The sequence below is a fragment of the Rhinoderma darwinii genome, chromosome 10 (genome assembly GCF_050947455.1).
Source record: "Rhinoderma darwinii isolate aRhiDar2 chromosome 10, aRhiDar2.hap1, whole genome shotgun sequence".
NCBI classification, from domain to species: domain Eukaryota; kingdom Metazoa; phylum Chordata; class Amphibia; order Anura; family Rhinodermatidae; genus Rhinoderma; species Rhinoderma darwinii.
Window position 1 is genome coordinate 48,327,205 of NC_134696.1, and position 23,757 is coordinate 48,350,961.

General features: G+C 41.6%; 1 protein-coding gene across 1 annotated transcript in view; it reads left to right on the plus strand.

Moving 5' to 3' along the window:
- The window catches only part of PTH2 (parathyroid hormone 2), a 34,875-nt gene extending 13,236 nt beyond the window's left edge, over positions 1 to 21,639 (plus strand). The window contains exons 2-4 of the mRNA XM_075838834.1: positions 11,462 to 11,692; positions 14,355 to 14,464; positions 21,133 to 21,639. Of these exons, the coding sequence (XP_075694949.1) occupies positions 14,358 to 14,464; positions 21,133 to 21,580 (555 nt within the window). The 5' untranslated portion in view covers positions 11,462 to 11,692; positions 14,355 to 14,357 and the 3' untranslated portion in view covers positions 21,581 to 21,639. The remainder of the gene's footprint in view (positions 1 to 11,461; positions 11,693 to 14,354; positions 14,465 to 21,132) is intronic.
- The last annotated feature ends 2,118 nt before the right edge of the window (positions 21,640 to 23,757 follow it).

Genomic DNA, 23,757 nt, shown 5'->3' on the forward strand with positions numbered 1-23,757 from the left:
CGTCCCCCCACAAGTTCAGCACTACAGCAACAGACACCACCACAACATGTGAACAGATGGAATGAGCTCACCTTGCCATGCGCCCCCAGTGGCCAACTGAGAGCACAAGCAAGAGCAGGAACAATTATGAGGTCATTCCTGAATTAAAATCAGCTGGGTATTTTTTCAAATGTGTGGAGTGCTGGTACCAAGTAAAACAAAAGAAATGAGGAGGATAGACTATACAATATCAGCATTGTGAGAAACTAGACATGGACCGCACAATCCACAATATATACATTGATCTGAGCCGCTAGGCATAATTTAGAAACATGAACATGAGGTTCTTTGTAAACATGGCAGCACCATGAATTTCTGACTCCCTATAGTGTGTATGAGCCCTTCACAATAAGATGAAGAGACAGATTGTGCTGCGGATGCATAGAAGTGCCCTTCCTGTTGGTGTTAAGGCATGCTATACTCCTATTTAGGTCACCTTTTTGCAACCAGTGACTGATGAGGAGATGTGGGAAGAAGGTGGTGGCTAGCCATCAAGGGGAGCCACCGCGCCATCTGCTAAGGTAGTGGGGGGGAGGGGGCACCACAGATCCTCTAGAGCAGAAGACCCTCTTTGTAGCTGCAATGCACTCTAGTTAATAGTTGAGGATCCTGAACTTTAAAAATGGGGTTTCAAACCAGATAACCACTTCTGTTGACTCTCCCACTTCCGATGAAACAGCATATAAATTTGGCACACGGATCATTATCACTCATCTAAGATTAGTGAGATTACAGCAATATATGTAACATGTGCTAGATCTACAGCTGTTAGAGAGCAACATCTTGGCTAGTAGTACATGCTTCTATCAGAGCATGCAGGTAATTGTAGTTCCACAGCAGATGATTGAGAGCACCCGAATACCCGTTAGGGTGCAGTCACACACTACAGATTTTTGCAGAGAATCCGCAGGAGTGTTTCTGCAGCAGGTGTACAGATTTCGGCAAGTTCCATTTACATGAATGGAACAGATTTTTAGTCGCAGAAATTTCTGCAACAAAATCTGCCGTGTGCAAATCCACCCTTACAGAGCAGGACAGTGATTAGTGAAGCTTTCCTAGACGTGGTCATTTGAGCTGAACCTTCCATGCGCCACAAATGTCACAGCAATGACCTCTACATTATACACATGTTATGCAGCAGCTGATCAACGACAGTCAAGAGTAAAGATCATGAAAGCATATCCTGTATATTTAGTCTATTTCAGGCTCCGTTGATCTACACGGCTATAAATACTGTGCCATAAATAAGCTGAGGACAGTGTGAAATTTTAGATTTCCTAATAAAGAAAGTAATAGGGCATAGCAACTAACAAGCAATAACATACGTTCAGAAAATAAATATCTCTCTGCAATTAGGCGGCCCGCTAAACCCCCCGCTGCATGATTGGCTTACCTATTATTCCTATTTATAACTAAATTTAATGACATCAGTTGTCACCTGTCATTAGATCAGTGTAAGAAATAGACATGATATTTAGGATTCGGATTAAGCTTTATTATGAATCACCCCAAAAAAACTGTGCTGTAAATTAAAGTTTCAACTTTGATTAACATTGGCTGTATGGTCAGCACATGTAAAATCCAGCTGTTTTGTTTATTTATATATGTACTTTCTAAGTGTACAGCATAGAAATAAATCTGTTGTAATCCAAAAACAATGCTATTGACTGATCTTATTTGGCTGGGTTTGCTCTGTGTAATGCTGAATTTCTCCTGTGGTGGCACTGCAGGGAAATTGAACACTTACTGCTAGGTTTCCCTAAAGATTACAGCTGATTGCTGGGGGGTCCCAGCAGGAATATACTTTGTGATCATCTTATTGTCAAGGGAACTGTCTAACAAACAGGGGTAGTCCAAAGCGGACAACCTCTTTAATTTCATTAATGCGGTAACCCACTAATTTAATTAACATATAAACAGTTTCATCAGTGTTAATAAGCCAGGCTGATTTAATAAGCCAATCAGACCCACAGCCCAATCACAAGGATATAGTATTATACTATATATCTGACACGCAGCAATCAAGAGTTAGAACGCTCTGGCTTACCAGTACAGAACCGAGCCAGAACACTTTGATAAGCACCAATAACCCTAATGAAGATCATCCTCGCACCCATTACCCCACCGCTGGTCTCTTCGGTCAATAGCGCTTCTGCGTTTACAAGCTGGCATCATGACATGTCATCCATATCCATCCATAGCAGTAGTGATATGCCCCGGCGGTCACATGGTATGTTATCTTCATCCTTAACTGGCGTTCCCATCCTTTGGTGACTCTACCATTACCACCTCCTTCAGGCTGCCACAAGATTTAACAGCTTCCATTAGTTAAAATGAGTCCATCATAATTTGCCTGCAGCTTCTAGCAACCGCAACATTAGAGCTGTCATAGGCTATTAGGTCTGCATTTTATATTATGTTGACACAAACACCCAAATCCCCTCTCATGAAGAGTCATCCTATCTACTTAAAAAAAACAAAAAACATTAGGTTGCAACATCTACGGAACATTGGCTGAAGGATTGGCAAAGCTAATGCCCAAATGAAACTCATCATAGTGCTAATAGATTATCTATAGAGAAAGAATACAAATAAATAATAGGTACTACACTACAAGCATCAACATAGATATATTGTCACGATCTGTGGGTATGTGGACCCACTGGACCGTAGCGGGATAGCAGCTGGCCAACAGATTATCAAGTCAATATATAAATAGTCCAAGCACAAGGGTACCTGTAATGCTTGAGACAGTAGCAATGGCTAGACACAGATGGCTGCATCTTTGTGGTTGTCAGCAGATCGGCAGCTGTGCCCTGCAATTCCACGGCTGCCGACTGCTACTATGGCAACAGGAGACCTAACAATGGCCTCCTGCTCTGCCATTACGGAAGCCGATTAGGCCCCGCCCAAGACTAATCGGCTTGCTGTCAGTGAATAACTGACAGATCTAATACATTCCACTACATAGGTAGGGCAATGTATTAGGCTGGGTTCACACGACCACATTAACGTCCATAATGGACGGACGTATTTCGGCCGGAAGTCCCGGACCGAACTCAGTGCAGGGAGCCGGGCTCCTAGCATCATAGTTATGTACGATGCTAGGAGTCCCTGCCTCTCTGCAGGACAACTGTCCCGTACTGTAATCATGTTTTCAGTACGGGACAGTAGTTCCACGGAGAGGCAGGGACTTCTAGCATCGTACATAACTATGATGCTAGGAGCCCGGCTCCCTGCACTGAGTTCGGTCCGGGACTTCCGGCCGAAATACGTCCGTCCATTACGGACGTTAATGTGGTCGTGTGAACCCAGCCTTAGAAAAAAAAAATCTGACAGTTGGACCTTCGTGTTCCCTAGTAAGACTAAAGAAAAGTGTAACAAGTGAAAAACAATGGCCCTTTTTAAATCACTGTCAGTGATTCTCAGTTTCCGTTAGTTTTCCCCAACATGAATAGTTAGCGTTTCTTTGCTATCTATTTCTGCCGCAAATCTTCAGGGGCCTACAGCAATCAATCTATTAGATCTTCTAGCATTCAAGAAGTCTAAGTGTACAATGCACTGAATGCAAGAAATCGTGCTACAACGTGGACATAGTAAGCTAGCCCTATGCGGCAGAAATAGATAGCAAAGAAACGCGTAGGGCTAATAGTGGGTAGGATAGGAATAAAGGGTCTTAGCACTTGAACAATATTCCTTGCACCTAACTTGGATGTGCTGGACTTGGATTGAATTTATTTACCCTGAGAAGATCTCTATAGGTGTGGTTATTGGGCCCCACCTATATCTTTGATATTCTATGTCCAGTTTACAAACATATACAAAAACAAATAAAAATATATAGCTACTAAGATACAAACTGGACATGAATATATGTGATATGTTAATATTTTTAGCATCATTACCTACCACACTAGATTAATTTATTTTGTGTCTATGCAAAGTGTGGAAGCACTACTGTAGACACATATTCTTGATATATTGTTTCATTTATCTTATATAAGCTGACATATCTACGATACAAATATTGGCGGTGAAGCGTTGACTGCCAAGTTATATATCCCCTAAACGACTCATTGACAATAATCGTAACAATAGCCCTTTTTCACTTATATTATTGAAAAAAAAAAAAAACATACATATTTGGTATCGCCGCGACGGTAACGGCCTAAACTATAACAATATTATGTTATTTATTCAAACGGCGTAAAAAAAAACAAAAAATAATGCCAGAATTTCTGTTTTTTGGTCACTTTGCCCTACAAAAATTTGAATAAAAAGTGATCAAAAAGTTGCATGTATCCAAAAATGGTACCTATAAAAACTGTAGCTCGTCTCACAAAAACCAAGCCCTCATAGAGCACCATTGATGAAAAAAAAGTAATGTTTCTAAGAACATGGCGACAGAAAAAAATACATTCTTTTTACAAAAGTAATTTTATTGTGCAAAAAGTTGTAAAACATAAAAAAGTGCTATATATTAGGTATCTCTGAAATTGTACTGACCCGCAGAATAAAGTTAACATGTAATTTATAACGCATGGTGAATGATGTATAAAAAAAACTAAAATAACGATGCCAGAATTGCTGTTTTTTGGTAACCTTGCCTCACAAAAAATAGAAATGCCTTGAGGGGTGTAGTTTCCAAAATGGGGTTACTTCTCAGGGGTTTATTTTTATTATTTCACATCAGAGCCTTGAAATTGTGAATCAATACTTTGTAAGTTGCCAAATTGGGCCTCAATTTCGCATGGTACTCTTTCACTCCTGTGCCCTGTCGAATGTCCAGGCAAAAGATTAGTGAACCATGTAGGGTGATTCTAAAACCGGGAAACACAGCATAGTAATTAGAGAGCTGTCATGGTGGAGCTTGTTATGGTGGCACAAGCTGGGCACCACATATTGGCACCGAGCGAGTGAACACTAATTTCTGCAAAACACCTGCGGGGTTAACATGCTCACTACACCCCTAGGTGAATATCTTGAGGAGTGTAGTTTCCAAAATGGGGCCACTTCTGGGGGGTTTCCACCAGTGGCGGATTAAGTAGACCATAAGCCCTGGGCAGTTTCACAAACTTGGGCCCCCCTTCCCCACCGCCGCTCTGCCGTGTCTATAGTGAGCACCACCATTTTGTGCGAGCTTTGACAAATGGGTGTTATGATTCCCCTTGTCAAAGGGCTGTGTCCCTACATACTGACAGTCTCCAACCATCGCTGACAGTATCACACTTTGTAGGGACACATCCTCTTGACAATGGAAATGGTAACACGCATTTGTCTATTAGTCCTGGGTACACAAAGATATGTAGCATACAAGGATTTCCTACAACAGACATGTCAGGAGAGGGGACAGATCCCCTATAGATCCAGTGACTCACAAGTGACGTCTTCTCTGATGGGAGCCGTTTTCTTTTCTTCTCCATCTGACGCAGACCGTTATGGCGACTTCTCCTGATGAGACATCTTTGCTCATCACTTCTGCAGCCATTTCCGGCCTCTATAGAAACACACAAATTTAGACACCAATGCCCAGGACCATACATTAAAGGGGTTGTCCAGGCACAGACCGGTTTTTATACTGATGACCTATTGATGTGCCCGGACAACCCCTTTTACTCAGACTAATAAATTTGGACCCCAGACTAGATCATAGAATACATAGAGACCCAGACATTCTAAACTATTACAGTCCCCAGACCAGACCCCCCCTAAACAAATACAGACCCCAGAACAAACACCGTAAATAAATACAGACCTCAGACAGGACCCCTAAATACAGACCCCAGACCCGACCCTCTACACTAATAATGACCCCACACCTGACTCCCATAATACAGACCCCAGACCAGATGCCCTAAACTAATACAGACCCCTAAATAAAGACCCCTAAACTAATACAGACCCTAGACCAGGCCCCCTAAATACAGACCCCATAAACTAACACAGACCCCAGACCCCTAAATACATACCCCAGATTTCAAACTAATACAGACCCCCTAAATACAGACCCGACACCTGACCCCCTGCACTAATAATGACCCCAGACTTGACTCCCTTAGTTAATACAGACCCCAGACCAGACCCCCTAATCTAATACAGACCTCAGACCAGACTTCTAAATACAGACCCCATAAACTAATGCAGACCCCTAAATACAGACCCCAGGCCTCAAAGTAATACAGAACTCCTAAATACAGACCCCAGACCTAACCCCCTACACTAATAATGACCCCAGACCTGACTCCCTTAAGTAATACAGACCAGACCCCCTAATCTAATACAGATATCAGACCAGACCCCCAAATACAGACCCCTAAATAAAAACCCCTAAACTAATACAGACCCTAGAACAGGCCCCCTAAATAGACCCCTCAAACTAATACAGACCCCAGACATCAAACTAATGCAAACCCTCTAAATACAGACCCCAGACCCCTTAAACTAACATAGATCCCTAAATATACAGACTCTAAACCCCTTAAACTGATACAGACCTCAGATCACCTAAATACAGACCCCAGAGACCCATTAAACTAATAGACACCAAACTTCCTAAATACAGACCAGACCCCCTAAATACAGTCTACAAACCAGACCCCCTAAACACAGTCCCCCTAAACAAATCCATCCCCTTATACTTACATAGCAGCTCACCTCAGTCTTCTCTGTGGAGTCTTGCTGCTGCTCATGTATCTGCGGCCATGTGACCAACAGGTCTCTAAACAGTAGTAAAAACTTCAGAGATGAGGTCATGTGACCTTATGTCTAAAGGTCCTTTTGCAGGACATATACAATGCTGTTTCGTCGCGGTATTTGCCGCAATTCGCGGCAAAAAACGCGACAAAACTATATTGTACTATGGGTGGCCATGCACCCCCCGGGAGCCTCGGACCCTGGGCAGGCCGCCCAAAATGCCCGATGATGATCCGCCATTGGTTTCCACTGTTTTGGTCCCAAAGGGGCTTTGCAAATGGTGCATAGCGACCAGAAACCAATCCAGCAAAATCTGCACTCCAAAAGAGAAATGGCACTCCTTCCCTTCTGAGCCCTGTTATGTGCCCAAAAAGCAGTTTATGACCACATATGGGGTATTGCCGTACTCGGGAGAAATTGCTTTACAAATGTGGGGTTCTTTTTCTCCTTTATTTTTTGAGAAAATGAAAAATGTTGTGCTAAAGCTGCGTCTTATTGGGAAAAAAAAATTAGTTTGCTTTTTCACTGCCCAATTCAAATAAAATCTATGAAACACCTGTGGAGTCAAAATGCTCACTACACCCCTGGATTAATTCCTCAAGGGGCGTAGTATCCCAAATGGAGAGCCTTTTGGGTAGTTTCCACTGTACTGGTAACTTAGGGGCTTTCAAAAGCAACATGGTGACAAGAAACCAATCCAGCAAAATCTGTGCTACAAAAACTAAATGGTGCTCCTTCTATTCTGATCCTTGCCGTGTGCCCAAACAGCCGTTTATGACCACATATGGGGTCTTTTCGTACTCCAAAGAAGTTGCTTTACAAAATGTTGGGGTTATTTTTTTCATTTATTTGTTGAGAAAATGAAAAATTTTGAGCTAAAGCTACGTCTTATTGAAGTAGAAGGATTGTTTTCATTTTCACTGTCCAATTCTAATAAATCTATGAAACACCTGTGGGGTTAAAATGCTCACTACACCCCTAGATGAATTCCTCAAGGAGTGTAGTTTCCTAAATGGATTCACTTTTTGGGCGTTTTCACTGTTTTGGTCCCTCAGGGGCTTTGCAAATGTGACATGGCCTCCGTAAACCATTCCTGCTAAATTTGAGCTGCAAAAGCCAAATGGCGCTCTTTCCCTTCTAAGCCCTGGCGTGTGTCCAAACAGCCGTTTATGACCACATGTGGGGTATTGTTTTACTCGGAAGAAAATGCTTTACAAATGTTGTGGTGCTTTTTCTCCTTTAGTCTTTGTGGAAATGAGAAAAAATTTAGCTAAGCCTACATTTTTGAAAGAATGTAGATTTTCATTTTCACGGCCCAATTCCAATAATTTCTGGAAAAAATCTGCGGGGGTCAAAATGCTCACTATAACCCTAGATAATTTCATAAAGGGGTGTAGTTTCCAAAATGGTGTCACTTTTGGGGGATTTCAACTGTTTTGCCACCGCAAGAGCCATTCAAACCTGACATGGTGCCTAAAATATATTCTAATAAAAAGGAGGCCTAAAATCTACTAGGAGCTACTTTGCTTCTGAGGCCGGTGCTTCAGTCCATTAGCGCACTAGGGCTACATGTGGGATATTTGATAAAACTGCAAAACCTGGGCAATAAATATAGGGTTGCGTTTCTCTGGTAAAACTTTGGGTTACAAAAAAAATGGATTAAAAAGGAAATTCTGCAACAAAAAAAAAATTACATTTCTAAATTTCACCTCTACTTTGGTTTAATTCCTGTGAAACGTCTAAAGGGTTAAGAATCTTTCTAAATGCTGTTTTGAATACTTTGAGGGGTGAAGTTTTTAAAATGGGGTGACCTTTTGGGGGTTTGTAATATATAAGGCCCTAAAAGCCACTTCACAACTGAACTGGTCCCTGAAAAAATAGCCTTTTAAAATTTTCTTGAAAATGTGAGAAATTGCTGCTAAAGTTCTAAGCCTTGTAACGTCCTAGAAAAATAAAAGGATGTTCAAAATATGATGCCAATCTAAAGTAGACTTATGGGGGATGTTAATTCGAACAAATTTTGTGTGGTATAACTGCCTAACTTACAAGCATATACATTTAAATTTAGAAAAATGCAAATTTTTGCAATTTTCTGAAAATTTTGGTGTTTTTCACAATTAAATAGTAAATGTACCGAGCAAATTTTAACAGTAACATAAAGTCTAATGTGTCACGAGAAAACAATCTCAAAATCGCTTGGATAGGTAAAAGCATTCCGAAGTTATTACCACATAAAGTGAAACATGTCAGATTTGAAAAATGAGGCTCTGTCAGGAAGGTCAAAAGTGGCCAAAGCGGGAAGGGGTTAAAATAAATATAAAAGGAGGCTCAAAAATAATAATAATAATAACAATAATAATAAACAAAACAAAAAATGTATATAGATTTTTTTAGATTTTTACATAAACAATCAAGTGAAAATTCACACTAAGTGCCTGTTCACATCAGCGCTGCCCTTCCGTTGAGGGGTTTCGTCGGGTTAACCCATCAACGGAAAAGGCAAACTGAAACCTCAGCTTCCGTTTCCCTCACCATTGATCTCAATGGTGACAGAAACGTTGCTAATGGTTTTTGTTTGTCACCGTTGTGACAGAGTACCGTTGTTCTTGACAGAACCAATATCGCAGTCGACTGGATAAGAAGTGGTGCAGTCGCACATACCTTTTGGGTGTTATATGCCTTCAACAGTATTGTGAGCATACAGAACAATGAAGCAGGCCAAAGGAGGAGCGTCCGAGTGCTAGAAGCGGCTCTGCTACAAGACTCCAGCTCTGGGGAAGCCCCTGATGTCACTGTCCATATATGGACAGTGATGTCAGAAGCATAGTAGGAGTTCCAGGCAGAGCGCTAGAAGCGACTCTGCTCCGGGACTCGGGCTCTGAGGAAGACCCTAACATCACTGTCCATATATGGACAGTCATGTCAGAAGCAGAGCTGGAATCTCAGGCAGAGCGGACTCTGGTTCTGGGGTTGGCCCTGTCATCACTGTCCTTAATGGACAGTGATGTCAGGAGCAGAGCTGGAGTCCCAGGCTAGTAGAGCTCTGCCTGGGACTCCAGCTCTGGGGTTGCCTCTGACATCACTGTCAATATATGGACAGTGATGTCAGGGGCTTCCCAAGATTACCAGAGCAGAGCCCATACTAGCGCTCTGCTCTGGGACTCCGGCTCTGGTGTTGCCCCAGACATCACATTCCGGTCCAGGAGGATCAAGGGCTCCTTGAGCAGAGGAATCCCAGGCCAAAGCATCAGCAACGCTCTAGCTGGGGATTCCACTCCTAGAGGGAGCCCCAATGGAGCTATCTACTGGGGGGTGGCAGTATCTACTGTGTCGTTATCTACAGAGGGCACTGTGGCATTATGTAGGGGGGTGTGGCATTATTTAGAGATGGCACTGTGGCACTATCTACAGAGGGCACTGTGGCATTATCTACGGATGGGTGTGTGGCAGTATCTACAGAGGGCACTGTGGAAGTATCTACAGGGGGCAGTGTGGCATTATCTACAGAGGGCACTGTGGCATTATCTAGGGGGGATGAGGCATTTTCTCCAGAGGGCACTGTGGCCTTATCTACAGAGGGCACTGTGGCATTATCTATGGGTGGGTATGTGGTAGTATCTACAGAGGGCACAGTGGAAGTATGTACAGAGGGCACTGTGGCATTATCTACAGAGGGCACTGTGGCACTATCTAAAAAGGGTCTGCCCAATCTTGACATTCTTGTGTCTGCCAAACGCTGCCAACTGAGCCACCAGACTGCATTTAGCGACACTTAAACTGGAAAACTTTAATAAGCACATGGAGTAAACGTGCACATTTAATGAAAGTTTAAACCGAACGGTATTATTATAGTAATGTAGTATTATAGTAATGTAGTATTGTTATAGTAATGTAGTATTATAGTAATGTAGTATTGTTATAGTAATGTAGTATTGTTATAGTAGTTCAAATAACTAATTGATTAACAAATAATTTTGCATTGTATCAAATTTTAAAGTAATGCAGCCCGTCAACATCAAATGTTTTCGATGTGTGAACCATTTACCCTGCCAAGTTTTAGACCCCTGGATTAGACTATGGAGCGGGGTGTTAATTATCTCATTTTTAGAATTGACTTTTACCAGGCTATGATATACATGCCAAATACTGTTAAAAAAACAACTTAATTAAAATGCTATCTAAGATTCACTAATGAAAGGAAAATCTAAGCACCGCAAGAGGTATATTTTATTTCCTATGTTACCATCATTCATCTCTTGTGCTGGAGAGGCTGGTGACTCACGCCGAGAACAGCTCATCCTTAACAAGCAAACGGGGGCTATTCTGTAAACAATTAGCCCTTCACCGTTACATTTTTAACAAGGTCACCCTTAACCCCAAAGATGGAGGTCAGAGGGTTTCCTGGACATTTTGATATTGAGAATTAAATACAAGACAACAGGAAGAGAGAAGAAGTAAGGGGGTTAAGCAAGAGGTCCATTATTTCTGCTGACTTTGAATTAAAACGAGCAATATTGGATTCTTTCCTTGCAGTCCTGACACCAATCTCTCTCCTTTGCCTCTGCAAAGAACACTCAACTAATTTTTGCATGTCATTATACACTTCATTAAAGTGTCCAAGTTACCCCCATTCTGGAGTTAATGTCATCTCTTGAAAAATAAATGCTAAGAATAAAGTCACTACTTCTACTGTTTTTCTATGTCCTCCTCCCCCATGTCTCAACACTAGAACACATCTTGGTAGTTGTGAAAGAGATATCGAGAAGACCCATGAGCAGAGGTGACACAGTCAATTTTGTACATATAGAAACAAAAAAATGGCAAGAGACGTCATCTCATAACCATACTTACGTATCTATAAAAGGAAAGGAAAGCTTGGGGACTACGCAAAATATCATTGTACTTCTGCCTATCAGCTCAAGACTACTTGTCAAGAAAACAAGGGGAAACAGATACCCAGGTAACCTCCAATCTTATCTTTATACTATTACAATTAGGGACAATTAGGGACATATAACTGTTGTATGTTGTCCAATATTGTAAAACTGTTCTCCTAGGTAGAGGTAAAAAGGAAAGAAGGCTTAAGATGAAGATGCAGCGACTAAGACATGAGAAAGTTATTAGTCATCATTACAGTTCTTAAAGTTATGTATAAAGGATTTATTATTTTGGGTTCTTAAAGTCATTTGATTGAATTTTTTGCTTTTTGAGTTCTCAATTTAGATATTTGTAGTCTTTTAATTAATTGTATATTCTATCTAGATGATAGAAGCTGGACAGACTGATAGACAGATAGAGAGACAGATACAGAGATTAAATCATACTTTCAAGCCTTTGTGCTAGACACAATTTAAGGATCCCTTCTTACTTTATCATAAGTGAGAGTCATGTCCAGTGCAGGTCCCTTTAGGGCCTGGGAACACTCATTGAAAACAATCATCAGAATGGACTTCTCGAAAACTGTAATTGCGCCTTCCACAAACAGCTAAACGGCATTGGAGGTTTCCAAGAAGCAAGACCTTCCCTCCCGGATATGAAATAGGGTTGCTTAAACCAGATTCAAAATAACTACATAAAGATGCTAATTAATGATATTAGAAGCTATGTAGATATCATCACCCATTCATTGTGATCAATTGAGGCCATCAAACATTCAATAGATAGAAACTTGCACCTTTTTTATTCACATGATCTTTTCATAAAATTTGACTGTGCTGTTGAAATTTTCAGAACTATAGCCGGGACTTGTACCAAAAATAATTATGCCTATACTAATAACTATCATGTAATGGGGTAAACTGATGTACTTCAGTCAATTGACAACATTTATAGTTGTATTATATATCTACAAGCTTGTACTTCTACACTGCTCTGAAATTCTATGCTGCCCCCTGGGTCGGATTATAGGTAGGGCATAGGGGTAATTGCTCAGGAGCCTTCACCACTTAGGTTCCTCTACCAGCCATTTCCTGTAACCTTTCCCAGACACTCCCAGCAGCAAGACAGAGGCATTTGAAAAGATTTAAAGTTTATCTCCAACAATATAAAAGCTTTATATGTGGCAGAACAGCTGATTATGAATCTTTTAATAATATTTATTACTAGGGAGTGAAGCTTCATTCTCCTGTAATCCAGTGATCAAGTATGCATGTTAATTGTCATAGGAAATGGAGATAAGCAGCTGCCAGATACATCTGGCATTGCTGATCTGGTTAAACAAAGGTTCGGGCATATTAAAATTTAACATGCCTAACATTGTTTTTCCCAACAGCAGGCATCAGGGGGCAGTGGGGCTACCTTCACACACATTAGATTGTTGGCAGGATAGGTCGACAATTATCTAATTTTAATGTCCAGTGTGAAGCATCTAATGTGTATGGGGGAGTCCAACAATCCCAACATCATATGTTGGCAAAAAAGAAAGACCAGTCACGTTGGATTTCAACATAGATGATCCTTTGCTGAAACAGGAGATAAACTGCAGCCAGACACCTTTGGTTCATTCCTCTCTCACTATTAAAATTCACATTCATGAATATCTGATCCCCATCTTCGTGTTTATGGGGGAGTTAGGAGAGCTAGCTGTCAGCCGACAGTTATCTAATGTGAATGGCTAGTCATTATATGACATTGATATTGGGTAGGGGACCACCTCCACTTTTTTACCTACTGTCCTGACTGCCCCCTAAATTGCACAGACTTGTTTGTAAGGAAACTAAAGGGTCTTTTACACAGGCCAATTATCGGGCAAACGCTCGTTCATCTGCTGATCGTATCGTTCTAGCTGCCTAAAATATTATCGTTGTCGGCAGTACATCTCCCTGGCAGACGTGCTGCCGACATGATAATAATGTATGGGGACGAGCGATCGGAGTAAAGAGTGCTGATCCCCATACTAGCTCCTTGTGAAAAGAGCAAACGAGCACCGATCAACGAGCTGTCTCATTGATCGGCGCTCATTTACACGGCCCGGGACCTTAACTCTATATAGAACTAAGCACTGCTGCATTTCACTATACACAGACCCTGGTAAAATAAAACACACATATATGAGTTCTCAAGTTTTTATTTTCTTACACGTCACTTACAAAATATTGTTACCCTAAGCAAAGTCATAAGTAGCTAAACCCTTTTGTCTCTAATTTGCCTCTTGAAGCCAAAAGGATCTGGTTGTGCAAAAAGTACTCCTGTGTTGAGGATGGCTTTTGGGGTTCCATTATTTAGACCCCCAACTGATATTATTTTCTAAAGTGTTTAAGTGACTGGTTAGAACACAACACAATTGGGGAACATCTTTAAGAGGTTGTCTTATCAGAAACATCCACTTTTGCAATGGAGCAAACTCGGTAATAAGCTTATTTTGTTGGGGGAAGCCGCAGCCAGCTAGTATTACATGGCGGCCATTCAGATGAATGGTTGTTCCCCGAGACTGACAGAATTTGGAGCTGCTCTTACAGAGCGGCTCTCTGATCTGACTTATAGGGGGATCTCTAAAAGGTCATATGGACAGGGACTGTCTTCATGCGACAACTCCTTTAAATCATGCAGGTATGTAAAATATAGTATGGATGTAAAAATTATGGTAGTAATATCAAAACATGTATTTTTATATATTTAAACAGGGCATGGAAAGAATTGCTGTTGGACGAGGCTCTCTTCTGATCACGGTCCTTCTGGGATACTGCATTGTGTTGTCTTCTCCAGCCATAATTCCCACCTGGAACCCTAGCAGGCATGTACTATTGTCCTCCTCTATAATAAGCTCTTAAACATTCGACTATCAATCTATAGAACTGGAAAACGATTGCAATGGATCATGAGACTGCATATGTGTTTATCAGATGTTTCTGCAGAACTTCTTTATACTGTATTATTTCACAAGGTCTTTAAAGGGATTGGATGCAAGTCGCAGCTTAAAGGTTACAAACCTTAATTGCATATGTTGTGGCAAATTTTAGTCTAAACACCATGAATATCCAGGCACTAGTTCTTTTTTACATAAGCTATCATTTGAGATATTTATAGTTCAATACAGTCTACACACTACAGTGTCAGTTGCCTGTTCATTATCTAGTCTGATCATCTGAATGCTCACAGCAGTGTTGATCTTTTAGTAGTTATTGATCTTCCCACTATGTTGATTATGCTTGTAGGTATAGGACTACATATAAGGTTTTAATAATGTAGCCTTGAGAACATAGACTGAAAGAAATTAGAAGTATAGTAGCATGTTCCATCAGCAGAAGAGGTTCTGTTAAGTATGAGCAACCCCATTTGTCACCATACATACATGTTAACTAGCTCCCAAGTTAAAGGGGTATTTTCCAAACCTCCCAAACGTCCAGGATTCAGCGCAGTGTCCCGCTGTTCCGGGCGGCTGGCGGTTTGTCCCTCTGTAAACTGTATCTGCGTCCTCAGGATGCAAATACAGTTGAACCCAATTCTGAAGCAGGGAATCATCATTGCCATTGCCGATGATCTGTCCGGGCATTCTGCTCATGAGGAAACTCCTGAGGTCATTGTCACTATCTACAAGGGCACTGACACTAGGGGCAGCTTTGGGTGCATTAAGCTGGATGGGGCAGCTATGGGGCAATATACTGTATGGGGGTATCTGTGTGGGCATTATACTGTATTGGGGCACTATGCTGCATGGGGGCAGCTATGAGGCATTATGCTGTGTGGGGAAGTTGTTTGACCAATAAACTGCATGGGGGCATCTCTATGGGCGATATACTGCATGGGAGAATCTGTGTGGGCATTATACTGTATGGGGGCATCTGTATGGGCATATACTCTATGGGTGCATGTGTGTTGTTTTTTTACTACTGTATGGGTGCATCTATGGGGCAGTATACTGTATGGTGGCAGCTATGGGGGCATTATACTGTATGATGGAAGCTATGGGGGGCATTATACTGTGTGGGGGCAGCTATTTGGCATTATACTGTGTGGAGGAACTATGGGAGCATGATACTATGTGGTCTAAACCAGGTGTATATGGGTGCGGATTGGGTGGGATTAGAGGCGTGCATATAGGGGCACTATCTACAGGGGACACTGGGGCTATCTACATGGGCACTGTGTCACTATCTACAAGGGCACTTGCACTAGGGGCAGCTAAGGGGGCATTATACTGTATAAGGACAGCTAGGGGGGCATTATACTGTATGGGGCAGCTATGGGGCATTATGCTCTATGGGGGCAGCTGTGGGGGCATTAAGCTGTATTGGGCAGCTAAGGGGCAATATACTGTAATGGGACATTATACTGTAAAGTTGGAAAGTATGATTTTTATTTGATTATGTTATGGTATATTACTAGGATATGTCATCACATTATGACCGGTGAGATTCTGACATCTAGACTAGACTTATTCCCTACACAATGGTTCTCCCAGCCACCCGTTTTGCAAGTGAATGGGGCTGTGTTGTAGTTCCCTGCAGAGTAGGTGGCTGGGTATGTCAGGGTCAAAAGCAGTTTTTTTTTAAAGGGAGGTTTCCAAATGTATACTTTTTAAAACAAGTTATTTTCACAATGCTCCCGCTGCCCTCTGGTTTCTACGCTACGAGTATTGGTCTGCACGTATCCACTATACTAGCCCTTTATATTACACGCTCTAATATAAATATCTAGGCTAGTGGACATGTGCTGACATAGTGTAAAAACTAGCGTAGATAGTTCCACACTCAATGCCCACTGTAGATAATGCCCCCTGAAGATAATGCCACAGTTCCCCATGTAGATATGGCCACACACTGTCCTTGTAGATAGTGCCACATTGTCCCCTGTAGATTGTGCCACAGTGTCCATCTAGACAGTGCCACAGTGTCCACATAGACAGTGCCACAATGTCCCCCGCTTCAATAACCACATATCTGTTAACCGTTCCCACGCCATCCTCCAGCGATGCAGGCCTACTCTTTTGTGACCATTCCTGCTTCAGAAGAACAACGCAGGCAGCGTGATTGCGTCATCACAAGAAAAGCATCCAATGGTGGTGGCATTGAGTCCGCTCCATACTTTACCTCCCGGCCTCCGCTGTATATATACATATCGGGAAGGGGTTATAAGGAAAATCAAGAATAAACAATTTTTTTTAAAAAACATATGATTCGATTTTTATTTATTACTTAACCTGTTTGACCATGTTTAATTCTAATAAGGCATTCATGAAACCACACATTATCCTACAGTAGAAACTTTAACCTCTTGTAATCATCAAGCAGGGATCGTCACAGGCCGTGCTTGTTTATCACATCAATAATTGGCAATATAATGTAATTACAATTTTAGAGTGGTAGTAGATGTTTTTGTCTGACAGTAGCAGGTAGTGCACTTTACTAATCCTAGATGGGAAGGTACAGAGGAGCGGTTAACCATAGCAACCAATCAGATTACTGCTTTAATTTTCAGAGACCTTGGAAAGTTGAGAGCTGGTTGGTTGCTATGGGCAACTGTCTAATTTTTCTTTTACACCAGTTTATATAAATCATTCCCCTTTGCATCTTATGCTTTTTGGGCACATTTTAAAGTTGAATCTTGAAGGGGCAGCAACTGCCAGTTGATCTTCCTGACTTCGGTGGGATCCTTTGGACACACTAAGAAGCCTTGATAAATAAAACCAAGTCCAGTGGAGGCTTAAAGCCACTCAGGCCGTGAGATTTTGATTTCACATTTCTAAAGTGTATTGCACTTGGCTTCTAAGCCATCTACTACACATTCAGGATCCAAACTTAGTAAATTTGAACTCAACTAACCGTTAACTTCAATTTGCAAAATGCTGCCAAAGAGAACTCCCTCAATTGGCAGGAAGTTTGAAGTGGCCAGTAGGAAAGCTGCATCACGAGCTGCAAAGACTCCTCAGCAAACTCTTGCCTGACTGCAAGCTGATCAAATGTGTCATACTGCTGCTCGAGCTGCTGAAACTCCTCAGCAAATCAGGGTCTGGCTTTCTCAGCAACAAATTAAACAAGTGACTTTCAGAAGTGCAGAGACTCCTGCCCAAATCCAGGCCAGAAAGCAAGCTAAAAGAGCACAGCATGTTGTTCAGCATGTTTCTTGCATGGACAATTGTATGTTGACTGCTTCAGAGTTGGATCAGGTAAAAATATTTATGTCTCTGCACCTGGCAATAAAACTGCCAATGTCGTTTATTAATAGGCTCTGTCATAGTGTCTTATGACTCCATCTCCTACCAGTTTAGCTGTTAGGTATTTAGTAAATTGAAAATGAAATTAACAGTGTGTAACTACAAGGGTATATAGGGCTACTAGCGATTTACCCTTAAAAAAAATAACGAGGGCATGGATTGGCCTCCTGGGTACAACTGGAACAAATCCAATGAACACACAAACAGACAGACCAACACGTTATACCCGGGCAGCACCGGTTACTTTTTCTAGTCTATATTTAAATGTTAAAATCCCTTGACAATAAGTTGATCGCACAGTGTCCCCCTGCTATGACCCGCTAAGCGGAAACTTGGAAGTGTTTGTATTTCCTGCAGCAGAACCATAGGAGAAACCAAGCATTACACAGTGCCTATTCATATAAATGGGTTGTATGTGTAATGCAGGACAGGTCCTCAAGAACGAGATGCACTCTTTGTAACTGCTTTCCACTCTGGCCAAGAAATTAGGCTCCTGAAAAGAAGACCCCAATCTTTTTAACTTAGAATTCCCTAATAGGGTATATGAAACAGGGTTTTCTAAACTGAACAACTCCTTTAAGCCCTTTCCAAAATTTGACGTATACTTACGTCATAGACGGCAAGGGGAAAGATGGAGCGGGCTCACTGGCTGAGCCCACTCCATACTAAGTGAGTGTCAGCTGTATGAAAAGCCAACACTTCGTTACAACACTCGGGATCCCATTTGTTTAACCCCTTAGATGCCGCGGTCAATAGCTGCATCTAAGCCATTAGAAAGGGGGGTGGCCTCTGACAGCCCATCTCACATCCCACAAAAAATGGAATAAAAAGTGATCAAAAACGCTCATGTACCCCAAAATGGTATTACTCAATCTACAGAAAAATAAAAAAAGTTGTGGCTCTCAGAATATGGCAACACAAAACATTATATGGTACAATAAATAGTGCCATGAAAAACTACAACCCGTCCCGCAAAAATCACGGTTTATCAATGGAAAAATAAAAAGTTATTGCATTTGGAAGGTTGGGAGGAAAAAACGACAATGAAAATCTGAAAATTGGCTGCGGATGGAAGGGATTAAGGAGAACATTGACAGCAATATGCTTTGTTATGCACTAAAAAAATCTCCTCTACATAACTTAGCACATGAGCTATTCAGGAGTATAATAGAGTTAGGTGACAACACTTATAGAAACTGGAATAGTTATTCGTGGCAAGAGCATATACATATTGATAGCCAGGGCATCGTTTATGGGGCCCAGTGAAATGGGGGTGGGTCATAAATGTATACTGTGTTAACAAAACAGGGAGGGGAGGAGAGATCCCGTGGTCAGACTGCTCTTCTTTTATACATGGAAAGGGTAGGGATTCTCAAAATAAGCACTGTCTCTGGATGTAGAACTGTGATGGTGTGAACATACTCCAGGAAGGCAGCCATATTTAAATTGTTGCTATGGGTTTCATTACTTCTATGAAGTTCCTGATTAGTGGTTATGATTTATGAAAGGCATAGATGTAAGAAACAGAAGTTTAATAGGGCAATATTATCAATTTATTAGGATTTATTAAGATTTATTTATGTCAATTTTCAGGCTGAACACATTATTTGATGAAGCCCCTAAATCACTTTTTCCTACGCAACAAACTCATTTATCAAATTTTTCGGACACTTTTCTGATTATTTATTTTTATTTCCTGTTGCTTATGTAGAGCCAACTTACTCCACAGCGTTGTACAGAGATTGTCATTTTTTACATTGGTCAATCAGTGTTAGGGTAATTTACCTATCAGTATGTTTTTTAGTTTGGGAGGAAACCCATGCGAATACAGGGAGAACATACAAATTCCCCGCAGATGTTTTGCTTGGTCAGATTTGAACCCAGCATACCAGCAGAAGATTTCAACACTTCTAATAGAGAAGTGGTGGAAACTTCAGTCCATTATTTGAAGCTTGAGCCATGTTCCTCAAAAGAGCGCACACTGCACTGAGGAGAAAATGGTGCACCGTTTGGAGTGTGCTCCAATATTACTACGTTTATCTATTGTTTGACTGTGAATCTGCTATAACTAATATTTATATCAGATTTGTTATGGAAGCATGATCCCATTTATAAAAAGGTCAATCAGTGTGTTTTGTGCAACTTTAGAATTCGTTTTTATTAAAAATTATTTTAAATTTTTGAGATACAGCTGCTTTATATCCTGTATGCAGTATGTATCGTGTGCTAAGACCTAAATCCGTCAGGTCTGCGGGACTGATGGGTTCAGTATTAGGCCCCATTCACATCGTGTTTGTGCTATCTGCCGAGCATATACGTTTTTTTTAATAAAAACATGAACCATTGAAATCACATACAAACGTGTACTATTTTCTGTTTACGTCTGTGTTTTTTATAGCATGCACGTTTAGCATATACTCATGCGCCGGTATACGTTTTTGTCCGTTTTTTCCTAAAAAAAAGTATACGTTTTTGTAAAGTAAACACTGATAGAACAAAAAAACAAAAAACCGGATACATTTACTGTATGTAAACGGATAGAAACGTATAGCATTTTGTTTGCATACGTCGTACATTGAGATCAATGCAAAAAAAAAATGTTCCGTCGCGTATACGTTTTTTGAAGTACAGAATAGCGTAGCAGACTACGCTTTTCAGTACTTTCAAAAAACAGTAGCCCAACGTAAACCATGACAAACATAGACCAAGCGGATGCTATTTTGGTCAGCGTTTGACCCATTATAGTCTATGTATACGCTAAGCTATACGTTTCAATACTAGTGTTTAAAAATACGTCCGGCGGATAGCACAAACGCGATGTGAATGGTGCCTTAGCGGGACCTGCGTGTCTCTGACACACAGGATCCACCTGTAATCAAACACATTTAAGTTATGAACTTAGATGTGATCGGTATCAGCTCGATCCTGTGTGTCAGAGACACGCAGGGCCCGCTAACACTGAACCCGTCAGTACCGTGGACCTGACGGGTACGGAATTGAGCGTAAGGTACAGCTGTTCTGTATACAGCATACAAAGCAGCTATATCTCAAAACTAAAAACAATTTTTAATAAAAACGAATTATAAAGTTGCACAAAACACACTGATTGATCTTTTAATTAAAAAAAAAATTGAACTCAAAGGTTTACATAGCCTTTAATGAGAGGGATTATGATGATTTCCTTGTAACGTCATGCTGTGTGATATTATTAATCTGATTAGCAACTGATAAATTCCTTTTTATTCTAGACTCTGGAAAAGAGACCTCTCTGACCAATCTCTTAGTGACAAAGAATTAAATCCCTTCCTGACTAGACCGGACTCCTGGGACCAACAAGTTCCCTCTATAACATTTCATGACTGGAGCCTTAAAATGCTGTCATCAGATGTGCTCCCGAATGAATCACCAGACGAGAGGGCCAGAAAGTTGCTCATGCAGCCCATCACTAGACAACTCCTGTTTGGATCCAATGATGTTCCGAAAAAGGTTATACCAGATGATGCCAGGCTTAACAGAGGAATGACAGACCAAAGATGGCTGTCGATGTGGCCTACTAATGAAGAGATGGAAAAACGAAGCATAGTGGTGGCGGATGATGCTGCTTTCCGTGAAAAGAGCAAAATGCTGACTGCAATGGAAAGACAGAAATGGCTAAACTCATACATGCAGAAACTTCTAGTTGTCAATTCCACTTAGCTGTTGTCACTGGCGAGCTGTGTATTATGTGTCCTCTATATTCAGTGAATAAAAATTAGAATGAGTCCTTGGTACTTGCCAAATGTGCACAATACTCCTCCTTTCGCTCTGTCTCTCTTTTAAAAAAAATTCTTCTGCATTTGCCCTAAAAACAGACAGATAGATGGCTTTTTTTTTTTTTTTCATAATAGTAGAGTCTTTATGTTTGCAGTTTATAAAATGAGTTCCCTACTTGTGAAGGAGGTATCTCCTGCTAGGCAACAATACAAACTGGACAGATGATAGATAGATAGATAGATAGATAGATAGATAGATAGATAGATAGATAGATAGATAGATAGATAGATAGATAGTGTAGCGTCCATGGCCGTGGACCATTGGGATTACTCTCCCCCCGACAGCAGCAGCCATTTTTCTATGAGCGCTGGCCCACATCTCCTCCCCAGGAGATGCTGGCGCTCACTTCCAGTCTGGTCCGCTGTGTCCCGTAGGGTGTGCGCTCGTGCCCAGCCTTAAAGGGCCAGCGTGCGCACATGGGAATAATCATTAATTAGCCCATGATCACCCTGGACTATCAGGAGGGCCCTGCCCCTTTGCTCATTTCCTGAGCGTTGTTGTGTTTTCCTACGTTAGTCTTACAAATGGTCCCTTAGTGTTATCCCGTTCCCGTGCCCTGCTACCTGTACCCTGTATCCCGTGCTATTTGTTCCTGTGCCTTAAACCTTTTGGAGTTGTGTTGTGCCACTGGTTCTGCCTGCTGTGTTACACCACGCCTGGTGTCTGCTGTCAAGGTCCCATCTGTTCCTAGCCGTTGCTACTGTCTGAACCACTACAGATACCCTTTTGCTTGGACTATTTATATATTGACTTGGTATTCTGTTGGCCAGCTGCTATTCCGCTTCGGCGGTACGGCCCAGTGGGTCCACATACCCACAGATTGTGACAAATAGATACAGATGTAGCAATCCTAATCATGACTCTGATAACTTGCTACAGCGTGATAACTTCTCACTTATTTTATCAAGCCACTAAAAAAGTCAAGTTAAAGTCTCTTACCACTGTGTATCTAATGCGTTAAAGATAGAAAGAAAGATAGATATTGAGGATAGATGTAGATATATATATAGCTAGACAGCTGTTATGCCCGCGGTTGCTGACCATCGGCACGTCCTACTTGCCGGTAGCCGCGTTTTCAGGACTGTATATTCATGTCGGCGTTTCCCTCCTCAAAGATGCCAACACACATGGCTGCAGCGCTCTCCTGTGTCTCATAGGGTGCGCGCACTCACTCCCTGCCTTAAAGCGCCGGCGCGCGCACTCACTCCCTGCCTTAAAGCGCCGGCGCGCGCATCGATCTAAAGTTTCCCAATCAACCCAGTGACACCGTGGTCTTTAAAAAGGGCTCCGCCCTTCCTCTCCTTGCTTAAGCGATGTTTGTATTCCTGTGTTCATCTATGCAAATAGTCCCTTAGTTGTATCCTGCTCCCAGTATTCCCGCATCATTCTTCCCGTATCCTGTATCCTTTTGCTATGTTTGTTTCTGAGCCTAAGCCTATTGTTGGAGTCGTGTGTGCTTCATCTGCCACATCTGTTGCCATCTGCCACGTCTGGTGTCGTCTGCTACATCTGGTGTCATCTGCTACGTCCAGGGTCATCTGCTACGCCAAGCATCATCTGTGCCTACTTCACCACATGTCTGCTACGTTAAGTATCTGTCTGATCATCTACCCAGGTACTCATATCCGAGAGACTGTTATTGACTGTTGTTTGGCCAGTTGCTTCTCCACTACGGCGGAGCAGTCTAGTGGCTCCAAATAATCTACAGCCGTGACAACAGTTAGATAGATATATAGATAGATATAATGGCGTAACTGTAGCCGTAGCAGCTGTTATGGACCCAGGGTTTAAGGGGGCCCACTCTGGTGCTCAGATGCAAAAACACTGATCCTTTTTGTGGGGAATAACATGCTTTCTGCTATATAGCAATATTATGGGGATTCTCTGCTGTATGGCACTATTATCCATACATTTAATTATTGATACTTATGCTTTCTGTTTCAATTTCCTGTCACTAGGTAGTGGGGACACATTTCATTTCGCTATGGGTCCTATGAATTCTAGTTACGCCCATGGATATATAGACAGACATAGATAGATAGATAGATAGATAGATAGAT